The sequence below is a fragment of the Dasypus novemcinctus genome, chromosome 6 (genome assembly GCF_030445035.2).
Source record: "Dasypus novemcinctus isolate mDasNov1 chromosome 6, mDasNov1.1.hap2, whole genome shotgun sequence".
NCBI classification, from domain to species: Eukaryota; Metazoa; Chordata; class Mammalia; order Cingulata; family Dasypodidae; genus Dasypus; species Dasypus novemcinctus.
In genome coordinates, this window is record NC_080678.1 from 114,552,875 (window position 1) to 114,580,475 (window position 27,601).

Below are 27,601 nucleotides of genomic sequence, written 5' to 3' on the forward strand. Positions count from 1 at the left end.
TTTAATTTCACCAAAGTCCTTTTTATCTTCCCCTAGCCCAAGTCTTGAAAATTTTCTCCTATATGTCCTTCTCAGAGTTTTGTGGTTTTAATTTTTACATTTAAATCTACAAAATTAAATTAAAAATTGAACCCATGATCCATTTTGAGTTAATTCATAGAAGTTTTGAGGTTTAGATCATTACTTTTTTGCCTGTGGTGTTCAGGTGCTCCAGCACTGTTTGTTGAACGGACCATCCTTCCACTACTGGCGCTGGTTTCATCCACATTGTTAAAAATCCGTTGCCCTTTGCTTGTGAGGGTCTGTTTCTAGGCTCTCTATTTCATACCATTGATCTGTGTCAATACCACACAGTCTCAATCAATGTAGTATATAATATGTTTTGAAGTCAGGTAGTGAGTCCGCAATTTATTCTTCCTTTTTGTATTAGCCAAAGCGATGCTGAGGCAAAGTACCAGAAATATATTGGCTTTTAAAAGGGTATTTATTTGGGGTAGAAGCTTACAGTCACCAGGCCATAAAGCATCAAGTACTTCCCTCACCAAAGTTGCCACGTGGTGGAGCATGATGGCTGCCATCGTCTTCGAGTTCTGCCTCCTTACCCCACCAAGGCTTGGTGTCCTGGCTTCCTTCAGCATTGCTGGGATAAGTCCCATCTCTCTCTCCAGTCTTGGCTGCTCTCTTCCTTCCACAAGGTCAGCTATGGACTGTCAGGCTCTCTCTCTTTTTGGGGTCTCTACTGTGTCTACTCCTCTCTGTTCCTCTCCTGTGTGTTTACTTCCCAGGGCTCCAGCATCCAAAACTCTTAACTGCCTCCTCTGCCATGTTGTTTTTCTGTGAGTCTGCCTCCACATTCTACTGGCCCAATCCAAGCCCTAATCATAATTTAATCAAGTAAAAGTGAAACCTAAATTCAACACAATTATAAGGGTATCACTAGCCCAGAGGAACAGACCAGTTTACAAACATAATCAGTATTTCTTTTTGGAATTCCTCAGTAATATCAAACTGCCACACTTTTCAAAATTGTTTTGGTCATTTTAGTTCCTTTTCTCTTCTGTATAAATATTAGATAGTCTCATTCACACCTACAAGAAAAAATCTTGCTGGAATTTTGGTAGGAAATGCATCAAACGTATAGATCAATTTGTAAAGGATTTGAGTCTTCCTTAAAAAAACACAGTAACCAACCACCGTGAAAACCCACTGAGACTGAAGGGGCCATGACTGACCCTCCAGATTGATTGGGAAGCTAGCGTGAGGGGAGGGGGGAAAGGAGTGCATTCGGCTTGGGCTGGGAGCTGGGACAGGCTGGGTGCTTCCCCGCCCAGAGAGCTGCCCCAGGACCCTCTCCGCAGGGAGCAGATGGAATCCCAGTTAGAGAAGGAGGCCTGGTTTCGACAGCTGATGGCCCACAGCTCCCACGACTCGGCCATCGACACGGATTCCATGGAGTGGGAAACGGAAGTGGTAGAGTTTGAGAGGGAGATGGTGAGTTGCCTTTGGGGAGTGTGAGGGTGGCACCCAAGCTGGGTGGCAACACGTCGGTCCCCTGTGTCACATGGCAGATGCCAGCATGCATGCAGAAGGCAGAGGGAGGAGCAGAGAGTAGGGGGGAGGTGGCACCATGAGGACATGTGTCTGTCTGCAGTGGCTGACAGGCAGGGGCAGCTGTTCGCAGGTTTCCAGCCGGGGCCCCGGGCTCCGTCAGGCACGGTGAGGGGACTTGGGGGTTTGAGAGCCAAACCTTCCTCCTTGGCACTCAGTCAAGTGTGCTGCTGCTACTTTGACAGGAGAATGTGGATTTAAAGGCACTCGGGTTTGAAATGGCAGAACGCGTGAATGAGCCCTGCTTCCTGGGGGACTGTGGCATATTTGTCACTAAAGTGGACAAAGGGAGTGTTGCTGATGGCAGGTTAAGGTAAGAACCGAGGAGCCCCAGGCCCTGGAGGGAAGGGGTCCCCTCCAACCCAATGCAAGGGGCCGTCTCCCAGCGGGCCCCGAGAGCGCCAGGCAGCGACTAAACCCGTGTGCCTGCGGGGCGTCCGTCCAAGGCCTGCAGGCGCGGCTGCTAATTTTGTTCTTGTAGGAACCTCCCTGCCTCTCAGTTGCCTCTGCCTCTGCTTTCCCCCTGTCACCAAGGTGCTGCCACTTGCTCCTCTGACTAGGAAAGGTCTCGGTGGAATGAGTAAAAGCATAGGGCATGCCTGCTCATGCCTTGGAATAGGAATGACTGAAAATACTGTGTGCTTCCACAGTCCTTACTGTTTGCTCCATGTATATAAATAAATTCATTAATCTTTACCATCCTATGAGGAAGATGCTTTATTACTCCCCTTTTACAGATGAGGACACTGAGGCACAGAGGGCCTATGTCACTTGCAGAAGGTCACTCAAGGTTGGGTAGAACTCAGTCCAGGCAGCCCAGCTCTAAGTCTGCTGTTAGGTTGGTGCAAAAGTAATTGTGATTCAGACCATGAATTTTAAATCATTATAACTAGGTTCAAACACATCTTTATTACTCAAAATAGGAACCATTACAATCAACACTTTTTTGCCAATGAGAAATAAGTTTGTTTATTCCTGTAGCATAAAAATCCTTACTTCGGGATTTGATGAACTCTTGGAAAGCATTTTCTGCATCCTGCTGGTTGTGGAAGCATTTTCCCTGCAAAAAGTTGTCAAGATGCTTCAAGAAGTGGTGGTCAGTTGGTGAGAGGTCAGATGAATATGGCGGACGAGGCAAAACTTAGTAGCCCAGTTCTTTCCCTTTTGAAGCATTGGTTGTGCGACATGTGGTTGGGTATTGCCAAGGAGAAGACTTGGGCCCTTTCTGTTGACCAGTGCTGGCTGCAGGCATTGCAGTCTTAGTGCATCTCATCGATTTGCTGAGCATACTTCCCAGATGTTATGGTTTCGCTGGGATTCAGAAAGCTGTGGTTGATAGACCGGCAGCAGACCAACCAACAGTGACCATGACCTTTTTTGGTGCAAATTAGGCTTTGGGAAGTGCTTTGGAGCTTCTTGGTCCAACCACTGAGCTGGTCATTCCCGGTTGTCATATATAATCCACGTTTCATTGCACATCACAATCCCATCGAGAAATGGTTCCTTATTGTTGCATAGAAAAGGAGAAGATGACACTTTGACGATTTTTTTGAATTTCGGTTAGCTCTTGAGGCACCACTTATCAAGCTTTTTCACCTTTCCAATTTGCTTCAAATGCTGAACAACTATAGAACGGTCAATGTTGAGTTCTTCGGCAACTTCTCTTATAGTTGTAAGAGGATCAGCTTTGACAATTGCCTTCAAATGGTTGTTGTCAACTTCCAGTGGCCAGCCACTATGCTCCCTCATCTTCAAGGTTCTCATCTCCTTTGCAAAACTTCTTGAACCAACACTGCACTGTATGTTCATTAGCAGTTGCTGGGCCAAGTGTGGTGTTCATGTTGTGAGTTGTCTTTGCTGCCTTACAACCCATTCTGAACTCAAGTAAGAAAATCACTTGAATTTTTTTTTTCTAACATCATTTCCATAGCCAAAATAAATACAAAATAAACAGCAAGTAATGTCATTAGCAAAAAACCATAAAACTAGAAATGTACATTAAAATGATGTATAACATAACCACAGTTACTTAAGAATGTATTCCAGTATCAAATGGCAAATTTCAGCAATGCAAAATTGCAATTACTTTTGCACCAACCTAATAGTTTAACCATTATGTGCTGGGAAGAGGAAATCTTTCTGGACGTACACGGGGTCCCCGCTTTCCAAACAGGCACAGCTGGTCCGGCGTGAGCGAAGGTGCTGACCTGGCTTTGCCCCTCCACAGGGTCAATGACTGGCTGCTGCGAATTAACAATGTGGATCTTATCAACAAGGACAAGAAGCAGGTGGTCAAGATGCTCCTCAACGGAGGGGGGGCCATCAACATGGTCGTGCAGTGGCGCAAGTCCCTGGGCGGGAAGGTGGTCACGCCACTGCACATCAACCTAAGTGGACACAAAGGTAGAGGGGCCAGCAGAGGGGGCAGGGCGCCACCTCCTCCCAGGCAGGCGATGGTTCTCCTTGCAGGGGCAAGGCGTGGATGTCATTACAGCGCTGCCCACGCACCTTCCCCTTCTGGTCTTGCTGATCTCCCTTTGCATGCTTGATTCAGTTCACCAGATGTGCATTGCATCCGGGGCCTGACCTGGGCAGGGTGCCGGCTCGGGCAGGGTGCAGTCGGACAGCAACCCCCTTTTTGATGTCTGGTTAGCAAAGATGAGGCAGGACCGTGACCGGCTGGGCCAGGCGGTGACCGCGGTCAGCCTTGTGCTTGCAGACAGTGGCGTCAGCCTGGAGAATGGAGTGTACGCTGCCGCCGTGGTACCCAGGAGCCCCGCTGCCAAGGAAGGGTCTCTTGCAGTGGGAGACAGGATTGTGGCGGTAAGTCTTGCTGGGACAAGGTTAGGGCCAGGGTGACCCACTGCAGACAGACAGTTGAATTACAGTTGGAAGGTTTGAGAAAGAAATGTTCTTGGGCATTGCTCCGTGTGAACATTTAAAAATAATTTTGGGGGGAGCGGGTATAGCTCAGTGGTTTGAGCTCCTGCTTGCCATGGTCCCAGGTTCAATCCCCAGTACCTCTAAAAAAAAAAGATTTTTGATCCTGATGTCTTGATGATGTGTTTCTATTTATTTTAGAAACTTAAGAAATACAGAAAACGGAGGAAATAAAAGTCACTTGTATAGCTACCACCTGTAGAAAAGCTTCCTTAACATTTTTATGAATTTCTCTGCAGCCTGTACTCTATGCATGAATGTACATTTAGGAGAACTTTTTTTTTACAAGTTGATGTCATTGGTGTGTAACTTTTTGGATCTTTCATACTAAACATTATATCCTTTATTTGTTTCATTTTTTTATTGTCAAAGTAAGACTTGCTGTAAAATCTTCAAGTGATAGATACATGCACACAGTGAAAAGTGGTCTGACTCCTTCCTTCAGTCCTGCTCCCAGAGCTAATCTCTGCCCCCACTTGCTGGGTGTGCCCCCAGACCCTAAGTGCTTATACAAACCCACGTGTGCACGTACAGGGCTCTGGTGGGTGTGTGTTTCTTTCTGAGTACGTGAGCTCATACTGTGTTACTCTACGATTTGCCCTCTACATTGTGGCTGTCTTTCCATATTGAGCCTCATTTCTATCCCCTCAGTGATGTTCTGTTGGATTATGTGTAATGTAAAGCCCCCTCCCTTGCTGGTGACATAGGCATCGTTTCCAGTTTTTGCAATTGCGCACAGTTCTGCACTGAACGTCACCTGTGTGCATAGCTGCTTTGGGTACACGATTCTCTCTCTGGTGACTCTACTCTGAGTCATAGGGCATGCACATTTAATATTTTAAACTCACTTTCTGAACTTGAAAATGTCTTAAACTTTTTCATGATATACCCACAAAATTCCAGTCGTAGTGCTGGCAGTGAAAGTAACTCTTCCTCCAGTTCCAGACTCTGCATCTACCAACCTCCCTCGGCAACCTCCCACGGCAGCCACTGTTAACAGTTGATTGGGTTTTCTTGCAGAAATATTTAAAACATGGGTATTTCCTACTCTGCCTTGTCATCCAGATGGGATCAGAGCATGCTCAGGTGTCAGCCTTGCTTTTAGTTTCTAGCGGCGTGGCTTGGAGGTCCTTGCACACTTGCATGTCCCGGTCTGCCTCCCCGTTTTGCTAACTTCATGCTGCTCCTTGACGGCAGCAGCACGAGCTGTGGAACCAGTCCCTTCCTGATGGTCGTTAGGACATTTTTTTCCCTAAAAATTAAATATATATGTTGGTAACATATATAAGATTTCCCATTTTAATATTTTTAAGTAGATGTCAGTGGCATTAATCATATTCACAATGTTATGCTGACATCACCACCATCACTACCAAGACTTTTCCCCCCTCACCCCAAACAGAAACTCTGTGCCTGCTTGAGACAATTCCCCACCCCCTCGCCTCAGCCCTGGTGACCTGTAATCTACTTTCTGTTCCTCGGAATTTGCTTATTCTAGATATTTCATATAAGAGGAATCCTACAATATCTGTCCATATTTCATATAAGAGGAATCCTACAATATCTGTCCTTTTGTGTCTGGCTTATTTCACTCAACATGATGTCTTCAAGGTTCACCCATGTTGTAGCATGAGTCAGAACTTCATTCCTTTTTATGGCTGAAGGATATTCCATTGTATGTCTAGACCACATTTGTTTACCCATTGCTCTGCTGATGGATACTTGCGTTGCTTCTACCTTTTGGCTAACAGTGAGTAATGCTGCTGTGAACTTGTGTCTAAGTATCTGTTTGTGTCCCTGTTGTCAGGTCTTTTAGGTGTATACCTAGGAGAGCAGTTGTAGAGTCATGGTAATTCATTGTTTAACTCTTTGAGAAATCTCTTTACTGTTTTCTATAGTGCCTGCAGCACTCTGCATTCCTTTGAAGACATCTTTGTCTTTACAAGTACTGCTGGAGAGGGCTCCAGGCTGTCCTGGAAAGTGTACTTTGGGGTAAATTCCTGGTGTTACTGCTCGGCCAGGAGCCCTATGCATTTAGCAGTTGATAGGATCTTCCCACTCTTGGCCTTTTCAGTCCCACCTGCAGTGTATGAGAGAGCTCCCTGCTTCACATCTTTGCCAATTTTTCTCAGATTTTCTTTTGAGCTGGGGTTTAAAAGCATATTAAAACGGCCATTGTGAAAAATGTTAAGTCGTGGAAAAGTTATAAGGAGAGCAATAACCAAATTAATCCTCCACTTTGATAATCACCCTGCATATACTTTTTTTTTAACTTGATTTTGAAATAATTATAGAGTCACAGGAAATTGCAAAGAGAACCTAGAGAGCTCCCATGTATCCTTTACCCATTCTCCCTCCAGGGCTACATCTTACACAACTAGAACATCTCGACCAGGGGGTGGACAGCTGTACGATGTGTAGGTGTGGTTCTGTGCCGTTCCAGCACGTGTGGTTGCATGGAATCACGAGTGTAGTCAAGACACACAACTGTTCCATCTGCACAAAGCTCGCCCTCGAGTTGACCCTTTGTAGTAACAGCCAGCCCTCCCCTCCCACCATTCCTAAACCTGGCAACCACTCATCTGGTTTCCAGCTCTGTGATTTTGCCATTTTGAAAATGTTATACAGTTGAACTGCAGTATGTGACCTTCTGAGATTGGCTCCCTCCACTCAGGCTCATGCCTTTGAGAGCCATCCAGGGTACTCTGTGTATCGGCTGTTTGTTCCTTTTTATTGCCGAGTGTTAATTGATGGCATGAAAGTACCACGGTTTGTTTAACCATTCACACATTGTACATACCCTTTTAAAAAGATCGGGGGAGTGGATGTGGCTCAAGCAGTTGCACACCTGCTTCTCATACAAGCCCAGGGAGGTCCTGGGCTTGGTCCCTGGGCAAAATAACAAACAAAGCACTCAGGAGAACCAGTCTGGTTCGGTGGTTGGGCACCGGCTTCCCACACCTGAGGTCCTGAGTTCAATCCCCAGCTCCAGGACCTCAAAAAAAAAAAAAAAATAGGTCTGGACATGCCTGGAGGGCTGTTGGCAGAGATTCAGGGACAAGGGTTGAGAGATGAGCCTTCATTTCACGTGGCTCCTTTCTGTTTACAAAGTCTTTTGCAACTGTGTTTCCAGTCTCCTCACTGCCTCTGGGAGGGGTTTGAGTTTATTTTCCATTTTTTAATATGAAGGAATGGGACTTGGAAGCTCTGAGCTGCATCCAGCATCACGCAGCAGAAAGTGGCAGGACAGAAATGACCCCCTAAGATCTTTGGGGCTCTGGCCCCAGACGGACAGGCGCTTTTCCCTGGATTGACTTTAAGGGTGTGCGTTTCACTGGCCTCAGAAACCTTTGCCTGGCTCCTTGTGTCTTACCACTGAGCGGCTTTCTCTCATCTGCCCACTCCAGAAGGTGTGACCTTACAGAACCAGGCCTGCTCCCCTAGGATGGCAGCCGGGCCATGCCCCTGCCTGGGGTCTGCCCGGGGCCGCCCTGCGGGTGAGCTTGATGGGCTCTCTGTTTGGTCCTAGATCAATGGCATTGCACTGGACAACAAGTCTCTGAATGAATGTGAATCTCTGCTGTGGAGCTGCCAGGACTCCTTGACCCTCTCTCTCTTAAAGGTGAGGCTCCCTCCCTGTGCCTGGCTCTGCTCTCATTGTCTGGGACACAGACAAAGCCTCAGCTCTGCGGACCCCAGCTCTACTTCTCGGCATTGCTGGAAGCTTGTTTCACAACATGTAGGGTGTGCGTGAGGCCTGACGGGATCCTGGCTTAAAACAAAAAGCAGCTCTAACTGTATATTTATATACAAAAGTATATTTTGGGGGCAGTAGGGTATATTTGAATACCATCTAATATGATGTTATCATATAATAATATCTAGTTATTCAGATGATAATAGTGAATTATTTTCTTGTGTAAGGGAATAGCCTTATTTTGAGAGGTATTTGCTGAAGTTGTTTGGAGTAAAATGTCATATCTGCAACTTCCTTTCAGACAGGAAAAAACAACTTGGTAAAATGTTGAATCCAGATGGTAGGTTTATGGGTGCTCATTGTACTTTCCTATTAATTTTTCTACATAGTTGGCAAAATTTATAATAGAACAAAATTACTTGTCCATTTCGATAAGAGCTGTGTATTTTTAACTCTGCAATTTTGCTTTTATGTTTAATAATTTTTTTAAAAATGTGTAGGATGTTGTACAGGTAAATTCAGAAAGTGCTCAGATTCAAAGGAACCATGTGGCTCATGTGAGTTCCAAGGGGCCAGGACTGAGAACTGCAGGTGCAAGCCGCACCTGCCAGAGGGAGACAGGGGTGTGTGAGTGTGTATGCAGGTGTGTGCATCAGCCCCTCTCGGTCTTTGGATGGCCCATTTCAGGTCCTGCAGTCTCATCTCCCTCGCTCTCGCTCCTCTGCTTTAGGTGTTCCCTCAGAGCTCCTCATGGAGTGGCCAGAACATCTTTGAAAATATCAAGGACTCGGATAAGATGTTGAGTTTCCGAGTGCAGGGCCCTGAGGTCCAGGCTTACAACAGACGGAACTTGACGCAGCACAACAACTCCACGCAGACAGATATCTTTCTGTGGACAGGCTGGAGGACAGGAAGCAGCCAGGCCCCCCTGGGGGCAGCGGCTCCTTCCTGCACAAGCCGTTCCCTGGGGGGCCCTTCCTGGGCTCCCCGCAGGCCTGCCCAGGTGCCGTGGAGCATAGTCCCAGTTCCTTCTGCTCGGACCTCTCCGGGGAGCGCGGCTATGGGCTGGTGGATGTGTGCAGCCGGCGGCCCCTGCTGCCCTTTGAGACAGAGGCAGGCCCTTGCGGGGTGTCCGAGGCTCCCCTGCATAAGGCAGAGTCCAAGAGCTCCAACAGTGGCGGGACGTGGCCCAAGGCCGTGCTCAGCTCCGTGGTGGAGACCGAGAAGCTCTCTGTGTACAAGAAGCCAAAGCAAAGAAAGTTCATCTTTGACCCGAACACGTTCAAACGCCCCCAGACACCCCCCAAGATAGACTACCTTCTCCCTGTCCCTGCTCACTCTCCCCAGGCCTCCAAGAGAGTGGGGCCCCTGACACCCCCGAAACCTCCCAGGAGGAGCGACTCCATGAAGTTTCAGCACAGACTGGAGACCAGCTCCGAGTCAGAGGCCACTCTGGTGGGCAGCTCCCCATCCACCAGCCCCCCGGCGGCCCTGCCTCCTGGCGCGGACCCCGCGGAGCCCACGTGCACTTCGCCCCCTTGCAAGGCGAAGGTCCGCATCGCCTCCAGCTACTACCCTGAAGGCGACGGGGACTCCTCCTACCTGCCGGCCAGGCCAAGAAGTCCTGTGACGAGGACCTCACCTCCCAGAAGGCTGACCAGCTGGGCCAGAAGCGCTGCAGACCCAAGTCTGCTCCCAGTTTTCGGCCCAAACTCGCCCCAGTGGTCATTCCTGCTCCATTCCTGGAGGTAGAGCTCTGCCTGGGAGTGGGGCCTGGTGGGAATGGGGGGTCATAGCAGTCGAGAGCCACACCAAGGCATCCTGCACCAGGTCCCCAAGCTTGCTTAGCCCTGGCTCCTTCGCCCGAGGGGAGGGAAAGGGGTGGAGGAGGTGGGGGGGGAAGCAGCCCCAATGGGAGGTGGGAATGTGGAGCTAAAAGAGGAGCCCTTTCTTAGGAGTAGCATTTGATTTGCTTATTCAAATAGCTTTTGAACATCTGCGAGAAAACACGGTGGCACAGACTTGCCTTGAAAGGTTTAGGGAGACAGGCTGGCATACCTGGTCAGCCAGCCCGGGATAGTGTGGTTGTTTTGGTGTGTGCTGTAGTCATTTCCAGAAGGAAGAGAATGCCACAGGTGGCAGGCAGCATTCAGGGAAGCTGTGCTGCTCCCGGCAGACAGGAAGCACGACACGGTGCAAGCCGGGTTGTGACTGTGTCGGAAGCACCCGTGTTCTCACCATTTCTACACATAAGCCCTCTTTATTTGAAAGAACAGGGATACTGTCTCTGCTTTTCTTCCGAATTGGTTTTAAGGGAAGCTCTTGCCTTTCCGCTAATGTCTGCACAACGTGAACGAGCAGCGCCTTGGTGTCAGGAGAAGCTCCCGGGCAGACGTCAGCTTTCAGGCACGCCCACGTCGCTGCCTGCTTCCAGCAGTCGCCTCTTGCCTTTGTTTCCTCAGGATCAGAAGTGTGTCACGGCAGGTGGTGACCTCTCCCCAGAGCTCCCGGAGTGGTCCCCTTACTCTCCAGGCCATTGCGGTCAGCACGGCAACCCCCTGCTCTACCCCAGCAGGGCGTCTGTGGGTGAGCTGATGAGGCGGGTGGGGGCAGAGGTCTGTGTGGTCGCATGGGTCTGCCCAGACTTGGGAGGGTGGGGGGCGTTGGCTTACGGCCCAAAGAACTGGAGGTGGTCCCTACCTGTGATGTTTTGTCTGGCATCGGTGACAGTTGTTTCTCAAAGCACTTTATCCCCTGTGCGAGCCGGGAAGTGGAAGCATTAAAGTGGGTTTGTCCATTTTACTGGTGGAGAAAGGCAGGTAGCTCTTTGCTGGGTAGCGGATTGGCAGCTGGCGCCCTTTTGGACTTGTGAGTCCTTTCCCCAAATTACTCTGCAGCTTCTTGGTGGTGCTCAGGGCCAGGGGCTGGGCGTGGGGCCACCGGGGGCTCTGGGGCAGTGGTTCTCACCCAGACCCTTTCCAGGCACCATCCCCCGGAGCGTGACACCGAGCACCACCGTGAGCTCCATCCTGAGGAACCCCATCTACACCGTGCACAGCCACAGGCTCGGCCCCTGCAGCTCCCCGTCCCCAGAGAGCTGGGCCCCCAGGGTTTGCACCCCAGGTATGTGAGCCCCCCCACGCCTCCCTGGCTCCCCTGCTTTCCAAGCCTACCCGGGCTGCCAGGCACCCAGAGCTCGTGGGCAGTTTGGCCAGGAAGGGGCTTAGAGCAGCCTGGGGTCCCCTGGAAGGTGAGCTTTAAAGGTGGCCCCTCCCTCCACCAGCACGGGGTCTGTAAAGCTCTTGAACCCCACAGAGGTTCAGACCTCCCTACAGGTCTGGCTTTGTGTCCACAGCGTGTTTGTGCCCTAAGTGCCAGCACTGACCCTGCCGTGGAGGAGGAGATGGCCGCATAGGAGGGGGCTGGGTGGAGGCCACTCTTGGGCTCATTCATCTAGTTATTTGACAAGTATTTACTGAGCACCTCCTAGATGCCACAGACTGTTCTAGTTTCAAGGGGATGCAGCGGGGCACTGAAGGATGAGCTTGCTGGCCCGGCAGTGCTCTGTGTTCACGTGTGGGGAGGCAGGCAGGTGGTGGCTCTGGAGACGGGAAAACATGGCAACAGGCTGGACTGTGACTCGAAGGCAGGGCGGGCCGCCTGATGGGGGGGGTGCTGCAGTGACTGTGAGGCAGGAGGGGAGTCTGGCTGTCCCAAGACTGGGGAGCGCCCTGGGGGAGCAGAGTGGTAGGTGCCTGGGCCGAGGGTGGGAGGTAGCAGGCAGTGCACTGGCTTGGGGGGCAGAGTGATTGGAGTGTGGTGGGGGACAGTGGCTCAGGAGGGGGTCACAGGTTGTAGGGGCTTGAAAGCAAAGGTTTGGATTTTGTCCCAAGTCTGGTGGGGTCTGTGGGAGGGAGGGCATAAGCAAGAGGCGTCCTCTCTGCACAGCTGGAAGAAGCCGTCCCTGGGTTGCACTCAGGCCAGCCCCCCTTCTGTGACCTGCCATGCCCTCTGAACAAGGCACAGAGCCCCCTCTCCGGGCCAGCCTCTCCTGGCCCACATCCTCGGAGGAGTGGTTCCAGCCGCCTGAGCCCGCCGGCTTCGGGAGCCCCTCTTTTCCCATACGGAAGTCCCTTTTTCACGGGGGCCCTGGCTGAAGTGCACTTGGCTGGCGGCTCCGGCTGTGTGGCCCTCTGTGCTGCTCGAGGGGCCCTCTGCCCGGGAGCGGTTTGCCCATGAGCAGCAGAGTCCCAGGGCTGCGGGCCGCCCTCTGCCTGACCAGGGGGTGTCGGTGACGCCCGTCGCACGCACGTCTTCCCCGGGCGCCCCGCTCGGGCCTTCCTCCCTGAGCCCCCTCGCCCCTCTTGTTCTCTCCAGTGTCCAGCACCAAGGACGTCTGAGCCTGGACCTGAGCCCCCGGGTCTGCAGCGACGACCCTGAGATGAGGGCCTCCCACAGCTCCAACTCGCTGCCCTCCAGCACCCGCCTCGGTAACCATGCCGGCTGCGGTCGCCTGGCCCCCGCCCTCACTTACCTCCCCCTTCCCGGTCGGCAGAGCCTCCCGGTGGCCTGCTCCCTGCTGCCTCTGCCCACCCCCCATGGAGGCCGGCTCATTTCCACGCAGGGCTGACCGCCTTGCGGGCCGGTCCCACCCCGCCCCGCTCAGAGCCGCTCCCCATGTCTCTTCACTTCCTTCAGTGACCCTGCTGCCTTCCTGCTGCAGTAGCTCCAGAGGAATCCCGTGGCTAGGGAGCCTCGCTCTGGGCACCCAAGCTTGCACGCGACCTGGGGGAGGCATTCTGCTGTCCACTTGTGGGGACCGTAGCCCCACGTAGGGTCTCGCAGGTCCCCCCTAGACACCCTGAGGGGGTGGTTCACGGTGTTGGGGAGAGAAGACGGAGCGGCCGCTGCATGGCTTGGGTCACTGTCCCTGCCTGTGCGGTCCCGTCTGGAGTGGCCGTCGCCTGTGTGGCTCGTTCAAGGACAGGGGCTCAGCGCCTATCTTTCTCCATCTCCTCTCGTTTAGACCTCTAGGGGGTGAATGGCAAGGCTCAGCTCAGAGTTTTTGTTGTGATTGTACATCTCTCTGGTCTTCCAAATTGGTGGTGAGGGCTGGTGTTTAATCGTAGGACTAAAGTTTCGTCCCCTTGGAACTCTAGGGTCTTCGAGTAACTTGCAGTACAAGGCGGAACGCATTAAAATCCCATCGACGCCCTGATACCCCCGGTCTGTCATGGGCTCTGATCGAGGTAAGCGCCTCTCGCAGCCCCCTCCATGCCAGCCCTGCTCTTTCCCTTTCTCCTCACTGTTGAGTGTCTGGGTACAGCTGATAACTTGCACCTGCTTCCGTTGATCAGCGTTTGCCGAGTCAGCCCTGGGCTTGGCGACTTGGGATGGACCCAGGCCCCGTGGCGCGGTCAGGCCCCGTGGCACGCAGCGGTGGGGACACGTCCTCCTCCTGACCGTGGCAGCCGGGGCCCCCGGAGATGATGGTGGCCCACAAGCTCCCGCGCTCTCTTGCAGGTTCGCTGTCGCATTCTGAGTGCAGCACGCCGCCTCGGTCGCCCCTGAATGTCGACACCCTGTCCTCTTGCAGCCAGTCCCACGCCTCGGCTTCCATACTGCCAAGGATCGCAGTCAACCCCACGTCCCTCGGGGAGCGCAGGAAGGACCAGTGAGGACCACCTGGGCTCTGTGTCACGGCCACACTGGTGGGCGGCGCATCCCTCAACGGGGGCTAGTGGGCGCGCACAGCAGGGGTTGTGGGGTCCGTTGTTATTTGATCCCAGGACTGGGCCACCTGGGTTTTGGTTCCACTGGTGCTGGGTCGCGTCTTGCTCTGGTGCATCCCTAGTGCCACCCACGGGGCCTTGGGATGTGGGAGCCGTAGCCCAGCCTGCTGTGCCCCCAGGGGTGGGCACGTGTAGGTGACAAGGCAAGGAACAGGGTGGGCTCCTTCCACGGAGTGCCGCGGGGCACGGTGGGCCTGCGGGGAGGGTGCTGGACGCGAGCCCGACGGTGGCTCCACGGCCGCGGCTGTCGCTCTGTGTAAACACCGTGAGTGCATTAAGTCGTGAGAGCCTCAAACTAACCCCAGTGTGAGTGACGTTGTTATGATTGTCATTAGCCCCATTTTGCAAATGAGAAAACTGAGGCTGGGAAGTTGTAGTGTTTTGTCTGTGTCATGTCTTAGCAGTGGGCATTGGGATTCACTCTTTGCCTTGTTCTTTGGTCCCAGAACAACCTTTTATTGTGAAATATACATAAAGGGGCAAAGAAAGAATATAAAGCCTAAATGTACAGCTAAGCCAGCCGTGGTTTCATTTTAAGTGCAGGCCAGTCCCTGCTTCACTCTTAGGTTCACTGTAGGCCTCATGTCTGTACGAGGCTGCCCCGTCTACGAGTCTGTACTCCCCTCCAGACACGCTGCCCACACACACCTCGTCCCTCTCTGTCGTTCCTGCAAATGGCATTTGGTGGATCGTGTTTACATTTAGAAGGTCCTGTCCAGAGTGTGGGTCTTTAGGCCATCTCATTAAACTTGAACTTGCCTTTATTTAATCACGTAAAAAAGAACACAGCTGCCCTTGTCCAGGCGAGACCAAAAAGCTGAAGACCCTCTGTAGCCGTGAGCCTCAAGTGACCTTTGCCGGCAGGGTCGGGGAGGGGGGCTCCGTTAAGAAAATCTCATATTTGACTCGAAAGCGTGACCTCGTCAAACAGCCCAAGAGCCTGGGAGAGGGGTGTGTCCTCGTTCACCAGCGCCTGGCCCGTTAGGGGACACTGTGAGGGGCAGTTTGAGTCCACGGGGAGGGCCGGTCCTCACCCACGGGGATTTCCCATGTGTGCACACAGGGACACGGCCTGCAGGCATGGGGCCGGGGCCGGAGGTTCTCGACCCCGGCTCTGGTCATTGCGAGACCAAGACCTTCCCCTGAAGTCAGTGCGTCCTTAGAAGTAGAGGGGGTTTCGTCATGTCGCAGTCCAGTAATCCCTTCACTCCCTGTGCCGTGCAGAGAGCTGGGGACTCCACTGGGAAGGACACAAGTGTTGTGAGCTTACGGCCTCATCAGAGAAATGTGAAAACACGAGCAACCAGAACAGACAACAGGTGTGAAAAATAATCCTGGGGAGCGGATGTAGCTCACCCGCTTCCCACATATGAGGTCCTGGGTTCAGTCTCTGGTAACTCCTAAAAAAATCCTTTTTACCCCTGATTTTGAAGCATACTATCATATAACTACTCATAGAAAATTGGACAAAAACACAAGTCATCAGAGTAGAGAACACTTATTTAAAATAATCCTTTTTTTCCTGAGAGAAGGAAAAAACTAATCTCATCAACCAGAGATTTGATAACTGCTACCTGTTTGTGATGTGTGTCTGTGTATTTTATTCCTGTTTCATTATTTATTTGTTATACATAGTCACATCTTTTACTTACTCTAAGCTCCTCGTCACATGAAGTATACTGTATAAACCTATTTAAAAGGAACCTTAAAAAAATGAACAAGATTTCAAGGAAATAGTGTTTTAACTGCTCACAAAAATGCAACCTCATTATCCTGAGAAAAATTAATTGTGCTTATGTTAAAAAATTAAAATCAGAAGATTAACCAGCAAAAATCACCACACATGCCCTCACTTAGAGGTCCACTTTGTTAACATGTCGGTGGCCTTCTGGAGATGTCGTCATGCGTGTGCATACATGTAAGTTTGCACGTGCACATTTGTGGAAGTGGAATTGTGCTGTATGGACCTGCCTTCTCGTTTCCCAGTGTGTCCTGTTCGTCTTTCCAGAGGAGTTGTTGTGATCGATACGTCAGTTGTGACGGCTCCATGGCTTCTGTTGAATGGCTGTTATTTTACAGTTGTCCTTTTCTCTTTTGAGGAAAGGGTACCAGTTAGAAGTGGCACAGAGGGCGGCGTATTAAGGGAGGACTGTGGCGTCCCCGGCTGGAGCACCTCCTCGTGGGGGCGGCTGCTCTCTGAGGTCTTGCACCTCTAAACCGTCTGTGTTTGGATGCAGGTTGAGTCATGGAGATGACCTGGCCACGGACCAGGCCTGGTCTGAGCTGGGGAGGCCGAGGGAAGCGCTGCAGGGCACCAGGGGAAGGGCCGTGCTGGCAGAGGTGTAATCTCAGCTCTCCTGCGATCCGTACCACCACAGACCTCTTCTGAGACTGCCTGTGCCTGCCGGGCCCAGGTCCTTCTCACGCCCACGGGCACGGGGGGCGGCTCCCCGGGGGTGCAGCAAGGGCATGGTCTTTCCATGGCTTCCATGCTGACTGCCGCTGCAAACCCAAGCCGTCCAAAGGGGGCCATGATCAATTTGCATCACCCTGGGTAGCCAATAAATATAAAAACTGATATTTTATACTGTCTTTCCTCAAGGGACTGTCACCCCAGAAGCCATCTCTTTTCCCAGGAAGGGGTTCTTGGGACCCTGCTGGAGTTTGTAAATCGCATACTGTGTGAGGCAGCTCGGCTCACGTGGAGAATCTCAGGGTCTTCCCCTGCACATATCAGTGCTTATAGTTCACACGGACCGTTCTCGTGTCTCTGGGATGGGGTGCTTTGGTGTCCATTGCTGCCATGTTCATATTACATGAGGTTGCAGGAACATGCATCATTTGTCATGAGAGAGTTGGGGTAGCCACTCCTCCACCTGCCTGTGTCACCCCAGGAGCACCTGTGCTCCCTGGCCTCTTCTGCATAGCCCAGTTGCATGCCTGAGCACAGACCCTTCCCCAGAACTCTTTGGATCTGAGTCCCCCAAACTGCTGGCTCTCTTCCAAGGTCTTACGTGGAGGAGCCATGCCACGTCAAGGTGCACAAGGGCCTGGAGCCTCTGGGGATCTCCATCATGAGTGGTGAGAAGGGCGGGATCTACGTCTCCAAGGTGACCAGGGGAAGCATCGCCCACCAGGCCGGCCTGGAGTACGGAGATCAGTTACTTGAGGTGAGAGAGGGCTGCCCTCCGTAGCATGTTCGTGGCAGCATTCTCCTCCTCTCCCTCCTCTCCTCCTCGGCCTCCTCTCCTCCCCATCTGCCAGCCCACCCCCCACATCCCCGTCCCCATCCTCCAGCCTGCACCCCACATCCACATCCCCATCCCCATCCCCCAGCCTGCACCCCAAGTGCCTATCCCCCAGCTCTCCCCCCACATCCATGTGCCCATCCCCCAGCCCACCCCCCATGCCCCTGTTGCCTAGCCCACCCCCCACATCCTGTCCCCAGCCCTTTGTGGGTGTCTCCCCAGTTCAATGGCATAAACCTGCGGAGTGCCACGGAGCAGCAGGCCCGGCTCATCATCGGGCAGCAGTGTGACACTCACCATCCTGGCCCAGTACAACCCACACATGCACCAGCTGGGCAGCCACTCACGCTCCAGGTGAGGCCGGAGGCCCTGGACTGTGGGCTGGGGAGTGGGCGGAACGGGCGAGCTGCTGGAGAGCAGGGCTACCAGCTGCATCTCCTGGGCCTCCGGCTCCTGGGAGGAGGAGAGTTGACCAGCCTAGATTTTGGATGAGAGAGACATTTAAAGGGACATGTCTCCTCCTGAAACTGGGCGAGTTAACTGTGGGCCAGGGTCGCATTGGGTAGCCAGAGGCTGAAGCCCAGGGCGGGATTCTCAGGCACACTCTGTCCTGAGCAGACCCTGCACCCCTGCCTGTGTCTTAGCCCGGGCTGTGGGCCGTGGGGCAGGTGAGAGAAGGGGGAGACAGGGTTCTCAGTAGCCTAGCACGTTGCAGCTTAGTGGGGGGTCGAGACATGAGCCAAGGAAAAGGGACAGAGAATTCACGTGTCACCGGGGTGCCGCAGGCATCAGGCCAGAGGTGGTCTGAGAGGACCTCGGGGTTGAGGACATAGTGGGCCCTGGGTAGGGGAGAGGTGGACCGGCGCCTCCTGCAGGTGACCGGCCACGCGCGTCCAAGCTCCGAGGCACCTGCATCTCCTTGGGCTTCGGGGTAGGACCCACGTGGACCCAATCCCCCCTTAGGACCCGCGTTGTCATTGGAGGGGTGTGGCTCTGGGCGGCTGCCCCTCATTCTCCCTGCCCCTCCCCACTCCAGTTCCCACCTGGACCCTGCGAGCACCCACTCCACACTCCAGGGAAGTGGTGCCACCACCCCGGAGCACGCCTCTGCCATCGATCCCCTGATGGAGCAGAACGAGGGCCCTGGCATGCCCCCGTGCAAGCAGAGCACGCCCAGCTCCAGGTCGGCCAGCCGGCACGGGCTGGGAGCCCTCCCTTTGTGCGGGCAGCCAGGCGGGGGGTCCTTGTGAGCCCCAGCTCTTCCTCTGAGCGCATGGGCATGGGGGCTGCTGCCAGCCCTCCCCACCCCCCAGCTGCTGCGTCCCCACCGGCTGCCAGCCACCCCAGCCACCCCAGCCGCACACCGGGTCTTTGGTGTTGGTAGGGCGGGGAGGTGCATGCCATAGCCGCTCTTTTCCTCCCCCCTCCTTCTTTTTTCTCATTTTCCCATTGACTCCCTCTCTGCCCCACCTCTCCTCTCTCTTTTCCTTTTATCCCTCACTTGTTTATCAGGCTCTGGGTTGGGGCCGTCAGAGCAGTTTCACCCCCAGGGAGCTCCTGGTTTAGAGGGCGTGGTCCTGGGCACAGGCTCAGTGGCGCAGTTGAAAGGCTGCAGGAGGGTGGCAGGGGGAGGCGGGAGACCGTGAGGCAAGTAGAGCCCGGGTCCGGATCAGCCGCAGTTCTGACTTGCCCGTGCCCGCCTCCCTGTCTGTGCGTGATCGAGCAACTTCGTCTTTCTTCCCGAAAGGATGGTGGGAGATGCCAACAAGAAGACCCCAGAGCCGCGAGTCATCTTCATCAAAAAGTCTCAGCTGGAGCTCGGGGTGCACTTATGTGGCGGGAACCTGCACGGGGTGTTCGTGGCCGAGGTGGAGGACGACAGCCCTGCCAGGGGTCCCGACGGCCTCGTGCCAGGGGACCTCCTCCTTGAGGTGAGTCCTTAGCTGCACCCTGGGGGTCTGTCTCAGATGGCCCCGGGGACAGACAGTGCAGACTTGATGCCGGGTGACCCCTGGGTGATTTTATTTTAAACCCTCATAAACCCAGGGTGCTGCATGGACCCTCTGGGTAGACCCCTGGGAAGCCGGGCAGGCCTCTGAGAAGCTGTGGGCAGAGCCCCCCAGCCTGGCTGTGGGGGTCCAGGAGAAGATGCTCTGCTCTTGTGCGCAGCAGCCTCAGATTTGACAGGGAGAGTTGTACCTCCCCTGCACAGGGTCCCCTTTTGATGAAGAGTTGGTGCATAGATATTTAAAGGTTCAAGTGCAACGAGAGGGAATGCTGTATTTCGAATATCTCATACTTGCACGAGGACTCGAACGTGGCTTTTCCTGGGCACTGGGGGAGACCCCAAGGATTCAGCCCTTCCTCCAGAGGGGAGGCAGGGGGGCTCCCAGGTAGGGGGATGTCGGTTCTCTGCCTCTTCGCCACACTGGCCTCTCCTGGCTATCCAGGCCGCCCCCTGGTTTCTGCCCTTCTGACCCCAACCCCCCTCGTCCCCGGGCAGTACGGCTCCCTGGACATCCGGAGCAAGATGGTGGAGGAGGTCTACGTGAAGATGCTGAAGCCCAAGGACAGCGTCCACCTGAAGGTGCAGTACTGGCCCGAGGAGTTCACCAGGATCAAGGGCCTGCCTGGCGACAGCTTCTACATCAGGTGCCGGGCCTGGGGGGTCGGGGCCAGGGGAGCGGCCTCCTGTGGCGCTCCATTCCTCATCAGTGCCCCTGTGCTTCCTGCCTCCTAAGGGTAGGGCCATGGTAGCTGTTACCTGACCCCCTGATCTGCAAGTCACAGCATGGTGCTCGTGACTTCGAAACACCCTTGCGGGCTTTGAGGAGCAGGTGGGCTTCCTTATTTGGGGCTTAGGGCCTGGGGGGATTTGGAGGCCACAGATCCCCCTTTCCCTCTGGTCTGCCCTCCTCCCCTTCCCGTCTTGCCCAGCAGTGTGCATGTGGACGTTGGGGTGCCTTGTGACATGGTGTGGGTGCAGGCACAGGATTAAGCATTTCCTGGGAGGGACTTTTAGCTTTCTTCATGATCCCTCAGATCTGAGACCCCCCCAAAATTAAGAACCACTGATCCTGAAGTACCATGTGGTGCATTTCCCTGTCTCCATGGCCTATTTCCATCTTGCGGGGTCTCCAGTCTGTAGGAACCATGGCCCTTGCCTTCAGGAGGGAAGGCATGCAAGAAGACCCATTTGGAAGGGGAGGGCAGGGCCTCAGGTCTTGGCCAGAAGTTCTCAGTCTGAAGGAGACGGTGCTGCCCTAGTCCTAGGGGAAGGCACCACCTTCGTCCTCCTGTGCAGAGCACGGGCGCCCGCCTTCGGGGAGCCGCTGCAGAGTGGGAAGACCCAGCTCCAGTTTCTGGAATGACTTTTTAGTCTGGGGGAAGCACAGTGCAGGAGAGCAGTCTTGGGGGGCGGCTCCTTCAGGGTGCAGCTCCCCCTGATCGCATCCTCAACCCACCCAGGGCCCTGTACGACCGGCTGGCAGAGGTGGAGCATGAGCTGAGCTTTAAGAAGGATGACATCCTCTATATTGATGACACCTTGCCCCAGGGCACGTTTGGCTACTGGATGGCCTGGCAGCTGGACGAGAACGCCCAGAAGATCCAGCACGGGCAGATTCCCAGCAAATATGTGTATGTCTTCTCCAGCCCCGGGCCGGGGGTTTGGGCGGGGGCAGAGTGGGCCGCCAGCCACGGAGCTGTCCCAGGGATGAAGGGCAGGGGCTGGGCTGCGGGGAGGGCTAAGCTGCTCGTTCCCACCTCTGGTTGGCCAAGATCAGTTATCTAAGGAACTGCCCCTGGCATAAATCAGAATTGTGCAGAGAGACAGTGGTGACTCAGGAAGCATAACTTTAAATGCTGTTAAGCTGGGGAGCAGCTGTAGCATAGAGGTTTGAGCACCTGCTTCCCATGTACAAGGTCCCAGGTTCAATCCCTGGTACCTCCTGAAAAAAAAAAAAAAAAGGGAAAACAGGCTCAAGAAAATGCTATTAAGCGAGGGCTTTCGTGGCAGTTCCTTTGACACTGATCCGAGTAGAAAGTGGTAGAAATTCCTAAGAGCTGGCCCCTAGCACTGGTGTTTGTGCAACCCCCTGCAAAGGTGGGTGAAGGGGTCCTCGGTGGTGGGCTGGGTGAAGTAGCTATGAAACCTGCAAAGGGGAGCCCTGGAACAGGCCCTGGTCCTGTATCAGCTCTCGCCTTCCTCACCGAGCAGTGTGGGCAGGGAGATGGTCCCAGCAGCCTTGCCCAGCACTGCCATTCTCTGCGGCCACAGGATGGACCAAGAATTCTCCAGGAGGCTCAGCATGTCCGAAGTCAAAGATGATAACAACGCTGCAAAGACGCTGTTGGCCGCCGCACGCAGGTCCTTCTTTCGAAGGAAACATAAGCACAAGCGCAGTGGGTCCAAAGAAGGGAGGGATCTCCTGGCCTTGGACGCCTTTTCCAATGACTCCATTCCACTCTTTGAAGGCAAGTGGCTAAACTTGGTTTTCCAGTGGACTCTCAGGATTTGAGTTGATGTTTATCACTTAAGCCTCAAGACAGTGGCTTAAGCAAGACAGGGTCTATTTTTCTTTCAAATGCAAGAAGGCTGGTGGCAGGCATCTGGGTTGGTTGGGTGGCGCTGCAGTTTTCAGAGTCTATGATCATTTTGCTTGTCACCCATAGTATGTGGCTCCGGTCTTGGGGCTTCCCTGTGGTCACCATGTGTGTCTTTGCAGCTCTAGCCATCATGTCTTTGTTTCAGGTGGCAGGAAGGAGGCTGGACCTCTGCCTGACAACTCTCTTTAAATCACAGCCCCATGCTGTGGCTTCCACTTGTATCTCACTGACCACTCTCATCTGCCAGGGACATGGGAAAAGAGGGATTTGGCTGGGTGCATTGTGGCCTCAACGTTACAGGAAACCCTGTTAGTAAGGGAGAGACAAAGATGGGCAGTGGGGAGGCCGAAAGCAGTCTCTGCTCAGGGATGTTGCTTCCAGAATGGCTGCGTTTCAGGCTGCTTGGTGGTGACCCAGGGCCACCCATCTCCGCAGGTCCTTGGTGTCAAGTATCAGGGAAGGTCAGGTGGACCCTGGCAGACGGCCTCGAGGGGAGGGTGCATTTGTCCTGTAAAGCAGGCCCTTCCCAAGGCTGCTCTGATTTTGGCCTGTAGCCCTAGGATGTGTGCCAGCCAGGCAGGGCGGGCACGGTGCAGGGCGGGCAGGGGTAGGACAGGCACGGGGCAGGGCAGGCATGGCGCAGGGCAGGCACAGCATGCAGGGGAAGGGCGGGCAGGGGCCTCTGGGAACAGAAGGGGGGGTGGCTTCCTTCTTCCCTCCCTTTCCTGTCCCTTCTCCTCTGTGTTTAAAATGGAGGCCTGGGGCTCAGAGAGTGGAGTTACCTACACCCTGGGTCCCGGGCTCCCCATTACTCTCCGTTAAGACTAGAGCCCGGGGGCCTGGTCTGCCTGCCTGTTTTTCTGCGCCTGCGAGCTAAGGGTGGTTTTTATGTTTAAATATAAAATTGAAGGGGACTGTTACCCCAGTCTCGCTCAGCTTTGCCATTGGTCTGAAATGCATACTCCCGTGCCCTTCACAGGAAAAGTTTGCCAGCGCCTCAGTTAGGGCTAGGGCTACGCTTCTCCCTCTTTGGGTTTTCCTTCATTCCTCGCTGCCTGCTCTCCCCTGTCCCCTTCTTCCCTCTCGCAGGGACCGTCTCCAGTGCATTTGGGGTATGTCCTAGATATGTATATATCTTTGAAAAACAGCCATTTGTCAAATCTTCCTTTTAGTCCTTCAATTTTGCATGACAATTTTTGAAATTGTCATTAAGTACATTTTAAATTAATACATATCTTTCTGGTAAATTGACCCTTTTATCATTGTGAAATGTCTTTAGGTCTGTCATGTTTCTTGCATTGAAATCTATTTTGTCTGATTCAGTTCTACGAGTTTTCTTCTGGGTCATCTTTTCCCATCCTTTTACTTTGAATTCTTCCTATCTTTTCATATTTAAATATCTCTTACAAGTAGCATATGGATTTTTTTTTTAATCCACTGTGACCATATGTCTTTTTAAAAAATTCTACTGAAATATATGTACAGAAAAGGGCACAACATTTACTGAGACATGAACAACATAGAGAGTTTTCACAGCCTGAACATACATGTAATTGTTCTGGTCACTCAATAAGAGTATTTCATCCATTGCATGAAATGTAATTACTGATACATTTGGATTTACATTTATTGTCTATTTGTTTTCTATTTTTCTTGCCTCTTTTCCCTTCTTGGGTTTTTTTTTTTTTTGTATTAATCAAGTATGTTTGCTATTTCATCCCACCCCTTTCCTCATCTCTTAGTTTTTAAAGTTATTCATTTTCATTTTATTCCTTTGTGGGGTTACAGTAGACTACACAACATGCATCGCTGACTTACTACTGATATTAGTTATAAGGAAAGATTCTAGATCATCAGAATACTGTAATTTCATTTACCTCCTTCCCACCTTTTGTATTCGCATTATAATTCTATGTATACTTTAAACACAAGAGAGTATTATTGATTTGCCGGCCAACTGTTCACTTATACTTACTCTTTCCATTACCCTTCATTCTTTCTTTTTTTAAAAAGATTTATTTATTTATTTAATTCCTCCCCTCCCCCGGTTGTCTGTTCCCTGTGTCTTTTTGCTGCGTCTTGTTTCTTTGTCCGCTTCTGTTGTCCTTAGCAGAATGGGAAGTGTGTGCGGCGCCATTCCTGGGCAGGCTGCGCTTTCTTTCATGCTGGGTGGCTCTCCTTACGGGTGCACTCCTTGCCTGTGGGGCTCCCCTACGTGGGGGACACCCCTGCATGGCATGGCACTCCTTGCGCGCATCAGCGCTGTGCATGGGCCAGCTCCACACAGGTCAAGGAGGCCTGGGGTTTGAACCACAGACCTCCCATGTGGTAGACGGACACCCTAACCACTGGGCCAAGTCTGTTTCCCCCTTCATTCCCTCTTGCAGTTATGTGTTTACTTCTGATTTTGTTTCTTTCTGCTGAACACCTCCCTTCAGTATGTCTTGTAGAAGAGGTTTGTTGTTGATGAAGTCTCTCAGTTTGTCTGAAAATGTCTGTTTTGCCATCATTTCTGAAGATGATTTTCACTGGGGATAGTATAGAGTTTTAGATGGACAGGTGTTTTGTTTAATCAGTTTAAAGGTGTTATTGACTGTCTCCTGGCTTTCATGATACATTCATTTCCCTTGGGCCATCATAACAAAATTACCACAAACCACGTGGCTGAAAACAATACGCACTTTTCTCAGAGCCCAGAGGCCAGAAGTCCTACGCAGCATCTCTGGACTGAAATCCGGTGTTAGGAGAGTCAGTCTCCCTCTGAGGCTCTGGGGCGGGTCCTTCCTTGCCTCTTCCAGGTCTGGTGGCAGCTGGCCTTCCGTGGCCTGTGACCACAGCACCCGCATCTTTCTCCCTCTGCTCCATCTTCTCTGCCATGTGTATCTGCCGCTTACAAGGACACCCGTGATTGCATTTAGGGCTCACCCAGGTAAGCTCCTCCTCTTGCTATCCTTAACTGCATCACCTCTTTTGCCATGTAAGGTAATAGTAACAAGTTCTGGGGATTGGGACCTGAATATGGTTTTGAAGAGCCTGCTGTTTCTGGTTTCTGGAGAGAAGTCATTTTTCATACCCTTATTGTTGAAGGTAATATTTTGCTCCCCAACCCCCCATTGCTTTTAAGATTTGTCTTCAGTTTTCTTTACGATTATCCTGCTTGGGGAGTTCTTAACACTTTCTTGAGTACCGTAGCTTGACACTTTGGTCAGTTTTGGAAAATTCTGGCCATCGTTTCTTTTTGTTTTTAAATCTGTGATATTTTGGTATATCTTACTGCGGTGTCTTCTTTCCATAGGTTTTTTTTTTTTTTTTGCATAGTTATTGTAATGTATTAAACACACTTGTACATACATACATAACTACATATATACATGTGTGTGCAGTTTAATACCCTTTTTAATATTTACTGTTTTCGTCAGTGCTTTCCCACATTCATAAGCATCAGAGCTTCCTAATTCCACGTCATGAGGATCTAGGTTGGTCTCCCTGACAGTGCCTGGCAGAGTGTCACTCAAATAATTGTTGGTTATTTGTTAGAATGGCCCAGGTTTTAGGCTTTTCAATTATTTCCACCATTAAAAAAATTAAAATAAAATTGTGTTTCTTCAACCACTACCTACCTTTCTGTTCTACTCCTGTCCTTTGTGCTTTTGACCATGCCCGTTTATCTTTGACATGTTTTTTTCTCCATTTTCTGTCTCTTTTCTTCTCTCTATGCTCCAGTATGGATGTTTTCTACTGGCCTTTTTTCCTAGTTCCTTAATCTCCTCTTCTGTCGTGTCCAGTATGTTCTTAATTTCATAAATTGCATCTTTTGATTCTAGAGTTTTCATTTGCTTCATCGTTAGTAGATTTTAATTCCCTGGTGAAATTTTCCTTCTTGTTATCTGTTTTCTTAAACTTATCAATCACATTAATTTTAAAGACTGGGTCATCATTCTTCCTGGTTATCTGTGAGTCTCCTATTGTCTTTCTTTTTTCTCCTGGAATACCTGGTCATCTTTGGTTGAAATGTCAGCAGTTAGGAAATTGTTGGGGCCCTGTCCTCCAGAGCGGTGGCGGGTCACCTTGCTGCAGGCAGGCACTGAATGGACCTGAGGCTGAGCTGCAGCTTTGTGCAGTTGGAGGTTCATCCTGAAATCTAGGCGTGGCCCTTCAGTGGTCCCGTCTGAGCCTGGGGTGTCATTTAGGCCCCTCCTTGCTAGCTGTCCTTGACTCCCTGACTCTGTCTCCTCAGCACCATGAGACTGCAGGGACCTCAGTTCTGCAATTTAGTGACTTTCTTAAACTCTCAGCTTCTTTTCTCTGCTTAGGAATTTGGCAAATGACTTTAAGGAAAAACAGGTGAATATCAGGCTTACTTCTTTGCCTCTCCCTTCTCTCTGGAATCCTGGCCCCTCAAGCCCTGGCTGCCTTGGCAGTCCTAAACTATATTTCGTCTCACCTGCTTGGTGGTTGCCAACAGCTCTGCTGGCTTCTTTGCCTCTCGCTTTTACTCCAAAAACTGCAAATGCTCTGTCGGAGGGAGGCTTACTGTTTCGGGGTTCCCTTCTCCCCAGGATCTTGCATCTCAAATCCTGGTTGCCTCAACAGCTCTGTGATGCCTCCAGAAAGGTGTTTCTTCTTTTATGTGGCATTTGAATTCCTGCTTTAGTTCATTGGTTCCAGCTGCCGCGTGTGTCCCCAGAAGACCTCCTCCTCGTGATTGCACGCCCACCGTCATGGGCTGTCCACCGCCACGGAGGACGGGCTGGCCTTGTCCCTGACCCCTTAGGGACCTGTGCAGGCATGTCTCAGGGCTATGCACTGAGCACTGGTGCTTCCTTTTCAAGAGGTCATTACGGTACGGATGGAGCCCCTGAGACCACCCCTGTGCTCTGCCCTGGTTAGCTGTGACCTTGGATGGCCCACAGTTCTTTGGGCCTCTAACTTACCTGGTTATATTCAGTGATAGGAAAGATGCTCTCTAGCCCTACGATTCTGTAATTGTGAGGACTTCTGATGGGGATTAGTCAGGGAGGAACGTGCATCTGTTAAATGGGTGTTAACAGTAGTTAAGAGAATATGGTTCTTGTTCAAGTAAGTTAAGGGAAATACTGATTTAATGTCCAGAAACGGGGGAATGGATGCATATTCGTGAAGCTCAAAAGGAGTAAATGAGATATGTCTGAATCAGCTTGGGTGCATTCCAGAAACAGAACACTAAGTCAAAGAGTTGCAGAATATATTATCATGCTATTTTTGTCAAACACATGCAATAGCAATATATTATATAGTTTTATGAATATATAAAAATCAATGTTTGAGAATAACAAAATGACTGGAAGGATATGCTTCCATCCCATAATATTAGTCACCTCTGAAGAGGCCAGTAGGGGACCAGAATTGGGAAACGGGCATCAGAGAGGACTTTAGCTTTATCTGTAATTTTTTTTTTCTTTACGCAAGAAGATGTTCGTCTCTTCTTGGAGGAAGATCTTTTTCCGGGGACTCCTTAGACACTTTCCTCAAATGCGTGGAGGTTCTCAGGTGATGAATGTGATGTGTGTGGCGTTTCCCAAGCTTATTTGACCACCACATCCTCCCTCACTTTTTTTTAAAACAGATTGTCTTGTGACTCTGGCCTTCTGTGGAACACTAGGTTGTTTAGAGAGCCACGTGGATGGGCGTGGGCAACTGGCCGTCAAAAAAGCCGCGCTTGGGGCGGG

The 27,601-nt window shown here is 51.9% G+C and overlaps 1 protein-coding gene across 1 annotated transcript in view; it reads left to right on the top strand.

Moving 5' to 3' along the window:
- The window catches only part of LOC131278942 (disks large homolog 5-like), a 49,089-nt gene that overhangs the window by 14,858 nt on the left and 6,630 nt on the right, over positions 1-27,601 (top strand). The window contains 22 exon segments of the mRNA XM_058299575.2: positions 1,359-1,491; positions 1,794-1,921; positions 3,836-4,011; positions 4,328-4,431; positions 8,078-8,170; positions 8,976-9,132; positions 9,135-9,853; positions 9,856-9,993; positions 10,708-10,831; positions 11,228-11,329; positions 11,332-11,368; positions 12,623-12,735; positions 13,405-13,494; positions 13,769-13,919; positions 17,045-17,207; positions 17,508-17,578; positions 17,580-17,639; positions 18,322-18,468; positions 19,033-19,216; positions 19,789-19,937; positions 20,754-20,924; positions 21,565-21,761. Of these exon segments, the coding sequence (XP_058155558.2) occupies positions 1,359-1,491; positions 1,794-1,921; positions 3,836-4,011; positions 4,328-4,431; positions 8,078-8,170; positions 8,976-9,132; positions 9,135-9,853; positions 9,856-9,993; positions 10,708-10,831; positions 11,228-11,329; positions 11,332-11,368; positions 12,623-12,735; positions 13,405-13,494; positions 13,769-13,919; positions 17,045-17,207; positions 17,508-17,578; positions 17,580-17,639; positions 18,322-18,468; positions 19,033-19,216; positions 19,789-19,937; positions 20,754-20,924; positions 21,565-21,761 (3,407 nt within the window).